Here is a 14,688-nt window from a genome sequence, read left to right as displayed (position 1 = left end):
AACAAGGCTTCAAGGCCAGTCCTGACTCCCATTTGAACCAAACTCAGAACGTACACAAAGAAACTGATTCCCGTAATTGGCAGTGCTACTGTAAAGGTCTCCTACGATGGAGTGGTGCACGATTTACCACTCTGGGTGGTACCGGGCGATGGCCCCATGTTGTTCGGCAGGAGCTGGCTGGGAAATATACACTGGAACTGGGACGACGTCCGAGCGCTTTCATCCGTCGATGACACCTCATGTGCCCAGGTCCTAAGCAAGTTCCCCTCGCTGTTCGAACCAGACATCGGGAAATTCCAAGCAGCAAAAGTGCAAATCCATTTGATTCTGGGGACGCGACCCATCCATCACAAGGCAAGAGCGGTACCTTACATGGTGAGAGAGAGGGTGGAGATCGAGCTGGACAGGCTGCAACGAGAGGGCATCATTTCGCTGATCGAATTTAATGAGTGGGCCAGTCCAATCGTTCCAGTCCTCAAGGGAGGCGGCACCGTCAGAATCTGTGGTGATTACAAACTAACTATCAATCGTTTCTCACTGCAAGATCAATACCCGCTACCAAAGGCAGACGACCTATTTGCGACGCTGGCAGGAGGGAAAACGATCACGAAGCTGGACTTGATCTCGGCCTACATGACGTAGGAGCTGGAGGAATCCTCGAAAGGCCTCATCTGCATCAACACGCACAAAGGTCTTTTCGTTTACAACAGTTTGGGATTCGATCGGACACGGTGATATTCCAGAGGAACATGAAAAGTTTGCTGAAGTCGGTCCCACACACCGTGGTCTTCCAGGACGACATCTTGGTTACAGATCGGGACACTGTCGAGCACCTGCAGAACCTGGAGAAGGTTCTTAATCGTGTGGGGCTCAGGCTAAAACGCTCAAAGTGCAATTTCCTGGCGCAGGAAGTGGAGTTCCTGGGGAGAATCACGGCAGACAGCATCAGGGCCACCAATTCGAAGACGGAGGCAATCAAAAACGCACCAAGACCACAGAACGTGACGGAGCTGCGGTCGTTTCTAGGACTCCTGAACTAGTTTGGTAACTTCTTGCCGGGTCTTAGCACATTGTTAGAACCTCTGCACTCTTTACTGCGTAAAGGAGATGAGTGGGTAAGGGGTAAAAGCCAAGAAAATGTCTTTGTGAAAGCTAGGAAGCTGTTATGTTCAAAAAAATTGCTTGTGTTGTACGATCCATGTAAACGTTTGGAACTAGCATGTGATACGTCATCTTATGTGGTTGGGTGTGTATTGCAACGAGCTAATGAATTTGGGAAATTGCAACCAGTTGCTTATGCATCCAGAAGTCTGTCTAAGGCCGAGAGGGCCTACAGTATGATCGAAAAAGAAGCGTTAGCATGTGTTTACGGGGTAAAGAAAATGCAGCAATATCTGTTCGGGCTCAAATTTGAACGAGAAACCGACAATAAGCCGCTTATATCCCTCTTTTCTGAAAATAAGGGGATAAATATGAATGCATCGACTCACATCCAGAGATGGGCGCTCACGTTGTCCGCATACAACTACGCCATCCGCCACAGAAAACTGTGCCGATGTTCTCAGTAGGCTACCATTGCCCACCACCGGGGTGGAGATGGCCCAGCCTGCAGATTTAGTTACGGTAATGGAAGCATTCGAGAGTGAGCAATCACCTGTTACCGCCCGACAGATTAGAACCTGGACGAGCCAGGACCCCTTACTGTCCTTAGTAAAAAACTGTGTGCTCCACGGGAGTTGGTCTAGTGTCCCATTAGAGATGCAGGAAGAAATAAAGCCGTACCAGCGGCGCAAAGATGAAATGTCTATACAGGCAGACTGCCTCCTATGGGGTAATTGGGTAGTTGTGCCAAAAAAGGGCAGGGACACTTTCATTAGTGATCGCCACAGTACCCACCCAGGCATTGTAATGATGAAAGCGATAGCCAGATCCCACGTGTGGTGGCCCGGTATCGATGCAGACTTAGAGTCCTGTGTGCACAAATGTAATACATGTTCCCAGTTAAGCAATGCACCCAGGGAGGTGACATTAAGTTTATGGTCTTGGCCCTCCAAACCGTGGTCTAGGGTTCATGTCGACTATGCCGGCCCATTCTTGGAAAAAATGTTTTTAGTGGTTGTAGCTGCCGCCATTGAAAGCCTATGGGCCATGTTTGCCGTGCACAACCTGCCAGATGTCCTTGTAAGTGACAATGGGCCGTGCTTTACCAGTGCCGAATTCAAGGAATTCATGACCCGCAATGGGGTCAAACATGTCACATCTGCCCCATTTAAGCCAGCGTCCAACAGTCAGGCAGAACGACTAGTTCAAACAATCAAGCAGAGCTTGAAAAGAGTAACTGAAGGCTCAGTGCAGACTCGCTTATCCCGAGTCCTGCTTAGTTAGCACACAAGACCCCACTTGCTCACCGGGGTCTCTCCACTGAACTGCTCATGAAAAGGGCACTTAAGACAAGGCTCTCATTAGTCCACCCTGATCTACACGAACAGGTAGAGAGCAGGCGGTTTAACAGAATACATTATCATGATCGCGCAAATGTGTCACGTGAAATTGAGGTAAATTATCTTGTATTTGTGTTGAACTATAGACAAGGTCCCAAGTGGATTTCTGGCACTGCTTTGGCCAAAGAGGGGAATAGGGTGTTTGTGGTCAACTTCGCAAATGGACTCACTTGCAGAAAACACTTGGACCAAACCAAACTCAGATTTACGGACTATCCAGAACAACCCACAATAAACTCTACCTTTTTCGACCCTCCAACACACACACAAGTGGCAACCGACCCAGCGGTTGACCACGAAGCAGAACCCATCACCCACAGCAGCCCAGCAAGACTCAGCACGTCCAGCAGTCCATAGTCCAGCAAGGCCAGCTGTGCAGCAGCCCAGCGAAGGCCCAACAAACAACTCACCAACACCAGCATTTGCACCGAGACAATCAACCAGAGAAAGAAAGGCCCCAGATTGTAAATAGTTACACTATTGACTTTGGGGGCGGGGGGGGGGCGGAGGGGAGGGGGGAGTATTGTTATGTATGTAAACCTATAATTACTATGTCTATCCACTAGAGCGCTTATCCCCTGGAGTCCCAAGGGATCCCACAATCCCTTGGGAGCACCTGTATATAAGGAGGCCTCACAGGCTGGAGAGGCACTCTGAGATCTGTAATAAAGGACTAATGTCACACTTACTTTGAGCTTGCAGTATCTAGTCTGACTCCTTATCCAAGACATAATAAAGTGTGTCTACACTTAGCACTCAGGAGGACAGGAAACTCAGCCCTGTGGAGTCATGCAAGTTTAATTTCTAATGGCATTCCTGTGTCTCGTCAGGGCAAGCTTTTTCGAGTAATGGGGAGGACCAGGGATCCTGAAATTTCAGCAACAGACACAGAGCATTGAATCCACCGATCGAAGGGCGCACTTATATGACAACTTTAGTGTTTGCAAGGAAACAGTTTCGACTTCACACTGATGGTAATGTATTAGTACACCTGGAGTCAGGGCCCGACCACACTGATGCTGATGTAGACTGCACAAGATAAAAGTTCACAGGGTTGGGGGTAATATATTAGCATGGATAGAGGATTGGCTAACTAACAGAAACAGAGAGTCGGGATAAATGGTTCATTCTCAGGTTGGCAATCAGTAGCTAGTGGGGTGCCGCAGGGATCAGTGCTGGGACCCCAACTATTTACAATCTATATAAACGACTTGGAAGAAGGGACTGAGTGTAACGTAGCCAAGTTTGCTGATGATACAAAGATGGGAGGGGAAAAAAAATCTGCAAAAGGACATAGACAGGCTAAGTGAGTGGGCAAAAATTTGGCAGATGGAGTATAATGTTGGAAAGTGTGAGGTCATGCACTTGGGCAGAAAATATCAAAGAGCAAGTTATTATTTAAATGGAGAAAGATTGCAAAGTGCTGCAGTACAGCGGGACCTGGGGTACTTGTGCATGAAACACAAAAGGTTAGTATGCAGGTACAGCAAGTGATCAGGAAGGCCAATGGTTTCTTGGCCTTTATTTCAAAGGGGATGGAGTATAAAAGCAGGGAAGTCTTGCTACAGCTATATAAGGTATTGGTGAGGCCACACCTGGAGTGCTGCGTACAGTTTTGGTTTCCATATTTACGAAAGGATATACTTGCTTTGGAGGCAGTTCAGAGAAGGTTCACTAGGTTGATTCCGGAGATGAGGAACGGTTAAGTAGATTGGGCCTCTATTCATTGGAATTCAGAAGAATGAGAGGTGATGTTATAGAAATGTATAAGATTATGAGGGGGCTTGACAAGGTGGATGCAGTGATAGGGGAGACTAGAACTAGGGGGCATAATCTTAGAATAAGGGGCCGCCCATTTAAAACTGAGATGAGGAGGAATTTCTTCTCTGAGGGTTGTAAATCTGTGGAATTCGCTGTCTCAGAGAACTGTGGAAGCTGGGTCATTGAATAAATTTAAGTAGTAGACAGTTTCTTAACCGATAAGGGATTAAGGGGTTATAGGGAGCGGGCAGGGAAGTGGACCTGAGTCCATGATCGTATTAAGTGGCGGAGCAGGCTCGAGGGGCCGTATGGCCTACTCCTGCTCCTATTTCTTATGTTCTTATGTTGAGTAAACCGGGAGTCAGGGTCCGAGCACGCTGATGCTGATGTAGAGTAAGCCAGGACCCGACCACACTCTGGAGCATAGTGTGATATTTTTTGTTTGGCTGGGTACCAGATACACATGAAAACTCATTACCACGTTTAAAAGTCTCCAAGCTAAGCAATGAAGAATACTATACTTACAGCGTTTCTGACTGCCCAATATAGAGTACACACTCAGCAGGTGATTTGAACCTAACACACCAGGCGGGAAAACATCCATTGACTTCAATGAAGAGTAAAATCGGGCGGGATATAAAATCAATGCTGCATCTGCTCCTGTCGGTTTCCCGCACGTGAATTAGGTTAAAATCACCCAGTTTAAACTCTGTATCAGTTTCTGACGGGTGGGTTAGGTTAAAATTGCCCATCTCTATAGAGACACATGGTTTATAACTAGCTCCAGAGAGCTTAGGTGCACATTAGCAGGAAAGGCATAGGGACTTTCAAATGTGTGCAGGGATATTGCTGCAGTTAAACAAGACAAAACCAAGCAGATTATCAATAAAGCACTGTCAAGGTTTCTGCTGCTTGTCCATTTAGGACCATCCAACTGATTAGTTTACAAGGTTATCTAGAGCATGCGAAGAATACCTGGTCCCAGTAACCATCATATTCTGTCAGCGAGTCAGATTATTGGTCAATCTCCCAATAGTGATCTGGAATACCACAGACCTGCCTGGTTCAACTATCAATCTGCTACAATGCGCTGGCTTGGTTCTGAACTTTCCATTGCCAGCATGTCACCTTGGAGCCAAATCAATCACAAACAAATTACACTTATCTGCTCCACACAAGGAAGATAGTATTCAATAAAAACAGAAAATGCTGGAAATACTCAGCAGGTCAGGCAGCATCTGTGGAGAGAGAAACAGGAGTTAACGTTTCAGATCAATGACCTTTCGTCTTTAGTTGGTCATTCGACAACCCTGGGTCTGAACCCTTGCTAGGCCAATAGCTGGAATCCGAAGCTTCTCATGAGCAGCATTGTAAAAAGCACAATTCACCACCAAATCGGTGAGTGCGTTGCCTGAGCGCAGAATAGGCACACATCATACTTTCTCTAAGGGGTCTCAACCTTGAGGGGGTTAACTTATGAAGATAGGTTGAGTAGGTTGGGCCTCTACTCATTGGAGTTCAGAAGAATGAGAGATGATCTTATCGAAACATAAGATGAGGGGGCTTGACAATGTGGATGCAGAGAGGATATTTCCACTCATAGGGGAAACTAAAACTAGGGGACATAGTCTCAGAATAAGGGACTGCCCATTTAAAACTGAGATGAGGAGGAATTTCTTCTCTCAAGAGGGTTGTAAATCTGTGGAATTCTCTGCCCCAGAGAGCTGTAGATGCTGGGTCATTAAAGGTATTTAAGGCAGACATAGACAGATTTTTGAGCGATAAGGGAATAAAGGGTTATGGGGAGCGGGCAGGGAAGTGGAGCTGAGTCCATGATCAAATTGTGGATATCTGAACGGAATATATGGAATTAAGGACAGTAAAGTAAACGGGATATATGAAAATGTATAAGCCATGGAAGAATAGCTGGGAGAATGTCAGATTGCAAATAGTGCAACATCAGCATAGCTAACAGTCTTTCTCAAGGTTTCAAGTCACTAATCCTGCCAATAATATATAATTGTAACATGAAATACATCTGCAGAATTGCAAGGTCTCAGTTAATAGTCACACCATTAGATTGAAACATTTAGAGGCAATGCTTGAGCTTTCAAGAAGAACATCTCATATATATTGACTAATGAGTGGCTGAGTTAGACTGTCAATCCATTTGTATTTTGTTATCTGATTTCTAAACTGTATAACTGTTAACGCTTTACGATGTAACTTCACCTATCCGTAGGGAGTGTGTACGCTCTATCCAGAGAGTATATCTTCTGTCTGATAGGTCTTACTGGCCGGTAATAAAGACTGCTTTGTTCAAAGCACAAGAGGTATTCGACTCAGTAATTTTACTGAACCAGATTGAAGTAAAAGAATCCGGGAATTAACATTTGGTGTCAGAAGTGGGATCTCAACGGACGACTGCCGAAAACTTGCGAATTAAGAGCCAGACTAGCCTTGGACGAGACGAGGGGAAAATGGCCACTGGAGTGAGTATGATTTCAATACTGCTCCAGTTTCCCCCGGTTTCAAAAGTCTGAGGAAAGTTTAGCCACTCGCTGGTTCTCAGGTAGTGTCTGAACGAGATCCAGGACAATCTGGTGAATACCTTTCAAACTTAGAATAGGGATAGAGATAGGGAAATTGCGCGATGACGCAAACCAAGCGGCGACTTGGAAAGATAGTTAGAGCTAGATAGGGATAGATGATCAATCATGGATCCAAAAAAAATTAATAGGAAAGAAAAGAGACTCTTGTGAATGTCTGTTTAAATGAGAAATGCTTCTGTGACTTTTACTGTAAAAAAAAAAGCCGGGGAGTTGTGGTTTGTTTTATCTCAAACAGAATGAAAGTTTGTTTTAACCCTTCGTAGTGTTGTCCTGTATGTGGGAAGTTTAAGAGTGTGAACCTTATTGAATTACGTATATTCGGATGATAAGTTACGGAGCCAGGAAATGCACAAAGGATAGGTTTGTTAAAAAAAAAAGAAAAAATTACATTGACCCGGTGGTTAAAAAAAAGAAAAACTTGTGAAAGAAAACATTCAGAGAAGGCACAGCAAAACAACTGAGATTCAAAACGATTCAAAAAAAAAAATTATATTAAATAACATGACCTTGAGGCTGGAACAATTGAGATAACGAAAAGCGGTCCACAGCCTACGTGCCAGACTTCTCTCTAGTTATGAAAAAAAAATAACGTACTAAATAGGTGCTAAAAAAAAATGTTCTGAGATTTTAAATTATGAGAAAAATTCCACTGCAGTAAAAAAAAATAAAATCACTCCTGTCCAGTTGGCAGAAAAACTCCATTAAATTAGGGCTTTCATTGACTGATTGGATTTAAACTGCGCAGTAACGCGAAAGGATAGGGAAATTTGGAGACTGAAAGAAATTAATTGAGGCTCATAAGAAATCAAATTTAGAAACTTAGGCTCACAGGGAATAAAATAGGGATTTAAATAGAGGATAGGTGTTCAACTCAGGTACGACGAAGGGACCTTGAATATCACTTGGCCCGTCTAGGCTCTGATTGAATTTTTTTTTAAAAACCCCGAGCGCGCGGCCGAGAGGAGAAGGGCCAAAGCGAACGCGCAGTGATGTAAACGCGCAGTGAAGCAAACGCGCAGTGACGTCAACGCGCAGTGACGTAGACGCGCGGTGACGTAAACGCGCAGTGACGCCGACGCGTAGTGACGCAGAGGCGCAGCAACGCGAATCGCGAAAGTCAGTGCTAATGGCAGTAAGTCTTTGTAAGTCTTAAGTGTTCAGAGTTTTAAGTAAAGTTTTAAGTATTGAAATCGCGCGGCGACGCGGGTAAGTGTTAGAAGTCTTTGTCTATTTTGTATTGAAATCGCGCGGCGACGTGAACCGCGCGGCGACACGGGTAAGTGTTAGAAGTCCTTGTTTATCTTTTAAAGTTTTAAGTATCTTAACTCGCGCGGCGACGCGAGCCACGGGTCGACGCGGATTGCGCGCGACGTGAACTGCGAGGCGACGTGGTAGTTTTAGTATAAATCGCGCGGCGACGCGAACCGCGCGGCGACATGGGTAAGTGTTAGCATTAGTAAAGTTTGGTTATTTGGAGTTAGTTAAAGTTAGTGTTAGTTTCTGTAAAGTCTGTGTCTATTTTTAAGTTTGTTTAAATTGCATGACGACACGAACGCGTAGCGACACAGTAATACGAGGAGCAGCGTGAAAATGGGTAATCAGTTAGATAAAACAACGGATGCGATAGTCCACTACAAAAGTTATGTGAGGAATTCCCTGAAAGAGCTGAAGACTTTAGAAAATTATCAGGAGCCCTGAATAAATTATTAGGGGATGACCAGTGGCCTGCCTCTAGGTGACACGAGAAGCGTAGAGGTAGCAAAAAAAAAGCACAGGGATTAATTTGGAGAAGGGGACGAGGAAAAGGGGATAAAAAATTTAATTGCAACCTGGCGACATTATTGTCAGAAATTAAAAGATGCATCACTTCTATCGAGTTGGCAAACAAATGCTATTAAATTAGGACTTTCATTGACAGAGGGAACACATGTTAAAACTGTAGACGTCTTAAAGAAAGAATGTGCGCACGAGAAACTTGCTAAGAGATCCTCTGGGACCTCTGAGAAAGGTATTGATCAACTACAAGTTAAAATGGCTGGCTTTGTGTTAACCGAGGCTGATGATGAAATTGATGAGTGGCCACTGACTCAGCGCCCAACGGCGCCTCCCGCACCCCCTGGCCTCTTGCTCCAGTCCTCTTCCCAACACCCTCCACCTAACACTCCGGTAAAAAGAGTTAGGAACAACCACATATCACCAAAGCAACAAACCCAAACTGACTCCTCATCCTCTGATAGCGATTCGGATCCCCAGTTTACAAGCAATATAGCCGAAAGGACCAGATCTCACACTCGAAAGGGCAGAACTATATCTCGACATCACAAACAGTCCTGTAAATTTTCTAGTCAATCTACCAATCCAAGTTGTGAAAGACATAGCAAACACCCCCGCCGATCGAGACGCAGAACTGTCAAGCAGTCAGACAGCTCTGAAACATCCTCCGGCCTAGAAATGATTTCCAAGATCCCAAAGTCCCGACACCAATTCCCTGTCAGACCAATGCCAAACCCTGATGCACAACAAGCTGCAGACCACCTCTCTATAGATGTCTGTGATCTTCAAACAACTATTTGATTGCTCACGCTATCCGGACAGATGGAGAGGACAGTTAGATATTATTGGCAGGAAAAGAAAGGGGAGGGGGGAGGTGCGCCCCCAACCCGGGTCAAGACTGAATACGTGACTAGAAAGGAAGAGCCATCTCGGGAGGAAGGATCAATAGAACCGTAGTGTTGCATTGGATGGATAAGCAAGGATATGGTTATACTAAACAACCAAACGGCCCGAGCCCTGCTAATAAACCTCCCTATTGTCCCCAGCATGGTATGGGAAGAGGCCAGGACTGGGTAAGAGGAATTGACTGTTTTAATTGTGGGCAGGAAGGACATTGGAATAAAAATTGCCCCTACCGTCAGCATGGAAAAGGAAGAGGAGGGGGGCAAGGGGGGAGAGGAGGATCTTACACTAACTTCTCCCAGAAACAACCCCTTTGGTCAATTGTCCCCCAATTGACTACACTGCTTGATTGTGCAGGGATCCTCCCCGGACGATGAACCCATTCTGAATGAGTGGCAACCCTTTTTGATAGATACGGGAGCCTTCATGTCTTCTGTACAATCAAAGCTTAAACTCCCTGCCTCTACTGAAACACAGGAACTTTCAGGATTCCTGGGACAAATCTCGACATTCCCAGTGTCAGAACCGGTTAAAATGGGTTACCATGAAGAATCGGTGGAACATCGAGTTGTTATCACAACCAATCTGGACTGTAACTTGATGGCTAGAGACCTCCTTTGCAAATTCCAGTTGCATTTGGAGTATGGAGATAATGGGATTATTGTAAAACAGGAAACCCTTAAGCGGCAGTATTATACCACTAGAACCCCTCAGTGGTGGTCTCTGGACCTGCCGCAGGCACCCTATCACGTGACCCTAGCATACGATCCCAGTGGAAAGAATCAGGACCTGCAGAACTTTTATCAGGATCACGAAGGGGAAGTGAAGGGAATTCTATTAAGGGCTAGAGTGACTGGACTGGAAAGAGAGGCAGATTTTGTGGAAGTGAATAAGAATCTGTGGAAACAGCCCCTAACAATGGCACCGCATATTGCTCGTGATTAGCCCCTCACCATGCTAAAGATTTGGGAGTTATGGTACGCAAGGCCATAGATGAGGCTGACCCTACCAGCCGGGATGTGCAAATCGTAAAACATGGCCGAACAGTCTAATTTCATGGGGACCCCGAGAAGGTCTTAACGACTCTACAGCATCATACTGGCTCGGACATACCTGACTATGTGGATCCTCATGTGTGGGCAGAGGACCCCTCCCAAGTGGGTTATACTCCCATTAATTGAGATCCCAGTGCAGGGCAATGTGGACTGGCCCTCTATCCGACAGAACCCACTGAAATCACAGGCAATCCTAAACTGACCTTTCAGCACTGTACTGCAATTAATCCGGCCTGTTTTCTTACTGAGCCACCCCAAGATGAGGAAGAACCCAGTCATGATTGCTTATCTTTAATTTAAGAGGCCACATCAGTCAGGGAAGATTTAGTTGATGGAAGATCCAGACTGTATTCTTACTGAGCCACCCCAAGATGAGGAAGAACCCAGTCATGATTGTTTATGTATGTTGACGGAAGTACTTCTATTAATCCAGAAGATACACGAATCTCAGGATACGCCATAGTAAACCAGGAGAATCAGGTCTTGGAATCTGCCGCTTTGAAACCGCCTATTCTGCTCAACAAGCTGAACTATTCGCCCTCACCCAAGCCTGTATCTTGGCCAAATATCTCAAAGTCAATATCTATACCGACTCTAGGTATGCCTTTGGGGTGGCCCATGATTTCGGACAATTATGGAAAAATAGGGGATTCCTAACCTCACAGGGGAATGAGATATCTCAAACAGTTAATATCTGATTTGTTGCAAGCCCTCATGTTCCCCAAACGCATTGCCATTGTCAAATGTACCGCCCATACTACCGGAAATTCTCTGGTTGATATAGGCCTCTCGTGACCAACAGATGGTAGTGCCCAAAATTATGAGTCAGACTAAAAATCCTGCGAAGGATAAGTTAGCCTCGGAAAAACCAATGCCAACCATCCAAGATGTTATAAAAGCACAGGGGGATGCTCCTGAAAAAGATAAACTGTTGTGGAAATATTATGCATGTACTTATGACAATGTTTCTAAACTCTGGACCACTCCCGCGGAACAGACTTGCATGTCTGACGAGTTGGCCTCATGGGTTATAGAATGTCTGCATTTTGCTACTCATTGTGGAGCAAGGGCAACAAGTGATACGCTTTTGGCTACTTGGTGGCACCCTAGACTCCAGGCGCTCACCCAGAACATCAGTAGTCGTTGCCTGGTTGGCCAGCAACATAATCCAGGGAAGGGAGTCCCCTGTGATTGGGGTAAAACGCCCCTACCCGGGGTAAAATGTCCCTTTGAGACATTTCAGTTGGACTACATTGAGTTGCAAAAAGTTCAGTGTTACAGATATGTGTTAGTAATAGTAGATGTGTTTAGCAGATGGATTGAAGCCTACCCTAACCTGGACAATAAGACTCAGACTGTTGTTAAGGTGTTAATGAGGGAAATTGTTCCTAGATATGAGATCTCAGCTAGACTGATGACCACCTATGTTCTTTCTCTGACGCAGGCTCTGCGACTAGTTCACAACCAGGTTCAAGATGCTCACCTCGACCTCCCAGTTTTACCCGAATTGTCCCTCGTGGCACCAGGGAAGTATGGATTCGGAAGGGATTAGAGCCACAATGGGAGGGGCCTTTTTTTTTAGGTGTCACTCACTACCCCCACTGCAGCCAAGGTTGAGGAGAAAAGTGCCTGGGTTCACCTGCACCACTGCAAGCTCATCACCATTTAAACAAATTTTGCTGGTTAGTCTAATTCCTGTTTCTGTTCCAGATCTCCTCTTCCCCATTGCTGAACAAGGCAGTTGAGGGAGGATCAGTTTGAACTTTTACCTGTAAGACAGCCAAATACACTGACGGAGACCTGAAGAAGGGAAACGGGAAAACAGAACTCTTTTTATCAGCTAAATAATTGGACTATTTATAAGATGAGACTGTGTCTGTATGCCACTGTCTGCATAATAGTGTTGATATATGACAGTTTTGGCGCACGGGAAGGAAGACAAAGGCGAGAGCTCCATGTAAACACCTTTTTGTATATATCTTACGTTTATGCGGAAAAAGGGCACTTCACTAGATGCTGGGTGTGTTCACATATCCCTATACATTCCAAAGGGGGAATTCCTTTGCGCACCGTTCCCCTGACCCTAACTGAGACTGTTAGATGGATTCAAAGAAACAATATTGGAACAGGTAGCTAACCGCACTGCTGAGGCTCTGGAGGGCATCACAGCTGAAATGGTAGCGATAAGGACCGTAGCATTACAAAACCGAATGGCCCTCGATTACCTGAGAAAGGGGGAACGTGTGCCCTGATAGGATCTGAATGTTGCACTTACATTCCTGATAGTTCAGAAAACATAACCCACCTTGCCGATCACATAAGGAGGGAGGTGAAGAAGTTATCCACACCAGCAAAAGAACTTAGCAGGTTTGATTACCTGCTGTTTGATTGTTGGTTGCCTTAACCTCTGCTGTAAAGTAATGACAAGGTTAGCAGACCCTCTTGTGGTCAAGGGTTCCCGGGTTATGATCCAACAAACTAGAGAACTACTCAACAATGCAATACTCATAGAATGATCCTAAATGTTATCATAGAATGATAAAAGGGGGGATGTGGATATCTGAACGGAATAAAGTAAACGGGATATATGAAAATGTATAAGCCATGGAAGAATAGCTGGGAGAATGTCAGATTGCAAATAGTGCAACATCAGCATAGCTAACAGTCTTTCTCAAGGTTTCAAGTCACTAATCCTGCCAATAATATATAATTGTAACATGAAATACATCTGCAGAATTGCAAGGTCTCAGTTAATAGTCACACCATTAGAATGAAACATTTAGAGGCAATGCTTGAGCTTTCAAGAAGAACATCTCATATAGATTGACTAATGAGTGGCTGAGTTAGACTGTCAATCCATTTGTATTTTGTTATCTGATTTCTAAACTGTATAACTGTTAACGCTTTACGATGTAACTTCACCTATCCGTAGGGAGTGTGTACGCTCTATCCAGAGAGTATATCTTCTGTCTGATAGGTCTTACTGGCCGGTAATAAAGACTGCTTTGTTCAAAGCACAAGAGGTATTCGACTCAGTAATTTTACTGAACCAGATTGAAGTAAAAGAATCCGGGAATTAACAAAATCAGCCTGATCTTATTAAATGGCGGAGCAGGCTCCAGGGGCCAAATGGCCTACTCCTGCTCCTATTTCTTATGTATGTTCTTATCAGGGTCAGTTTGGGCCAGAATTACACATCCACCTTATTTAACCATTTGAAATTTAAAAGGAAATATAAACATCCTTAAATTTAGCAGTAAGTTTCTAACTCCATACCTTAAAAACTTGCACTCCTTCAGGGAGTGGAAGAGTATGCATGATCTCTCCCTCACCGTCCAAGACCTGCCTCAGCACACCTGGAATTATTTCAATCCCTTGTTGATGCATTGCCATCACGTTGACTTCAGTCAGGCTAGGCTGGATGTGTTCATCCATATTCACTACCTGCAACGTGATGATGTGCATTGTGTCAGAAGCTCCCCGCTCTATAGAATATTCCATGATGTCCTCCTCGGACTTTGTTAAAAATAAAGTTGTTTCATGGGGCAAAATTTCATTTTCCATCAGTTTCTAAATTGCTGATTTCATAATTTCTTTCGTGTTTCTTTTATATTCTATCATCTGCATCACCCTTTTCTCTTGTGGTGTATTTTTATATTAGTAAATGTTTCCAATTCCAAAGCCTCGTCTAACATGGTTGTCTGTTTGAAAAGAAAAGTAAGTTACTCAAAACGTTTGAATATTTACTTTCATTCAAATGACTACACTTCAAAAGTACTTCCTTGGCTGTAAAGCACTTTGGGATGTCCTGAGGTTGTGAAATGTGTTCTATAAATGCAAGACTATTTTTCTTTACAAGTCATATGTTCTTCCTTATTGGGATTCTCACACTATATTTACATACACGCTAACAGAATACAGTGCAAAACTCACAGTATAGAGCTGATCAATTCAAAAAAGCATCGAATGTGTTGATTTCACTAATATGGTGTTCCTCGAGTGGGTAAGAAAGATTTGCATTTATATAGCACTATTCACGACCACGGGATGTCTCAAAGCGCTTTACAACTAATGAAATACTTT

General features: G+C 44.5%; 1 protein-coding gene across 1 annotated transcript in view; it reads right to left on the bottom strand.

Annotated features, from left to right (window-relative positions):
* The window catches only part of LOC139277436 (transcriptional repressor CTCF-like), a 551,966-nt gene that overhangs the window by 533,190 nt on the left and 4,088 nt on the right, over positions 1-14,688 (bottom strand). Inside the window, exon 2 of the mRNA XM_070895891.1 lies at positions 13,882-14,306. Within this exon, the coding sequence (XP_070751992.1) occupies positions 13,882-14,169 (288 nt within the window). The 5' untranslated portion in view covers positions 14,170-14,306. The remainder of the gene's footprint in view (positions 1-13,881; positions 14,307-14,688) is intronic.

The sequence above is a fragment of the Pristiophorus japonicus genome, chromosome 12, assembly GCF_044704955.1.
Source record: "Pristiophorus japonicus isolate sPriJap1 chromosome 12, sPriJap1.hap1, whole genome shotgun sequence".
Classification (NCBI taxonomy): Eukaryota; Metazoa; Chordata; class Chondrichthyes; family Pristiophoridae; genus Pristiophorus; species Pristiophorus japonicus.
This window is presented reverse-complemented; position numbering and strand designations above follow the sequence as displayed.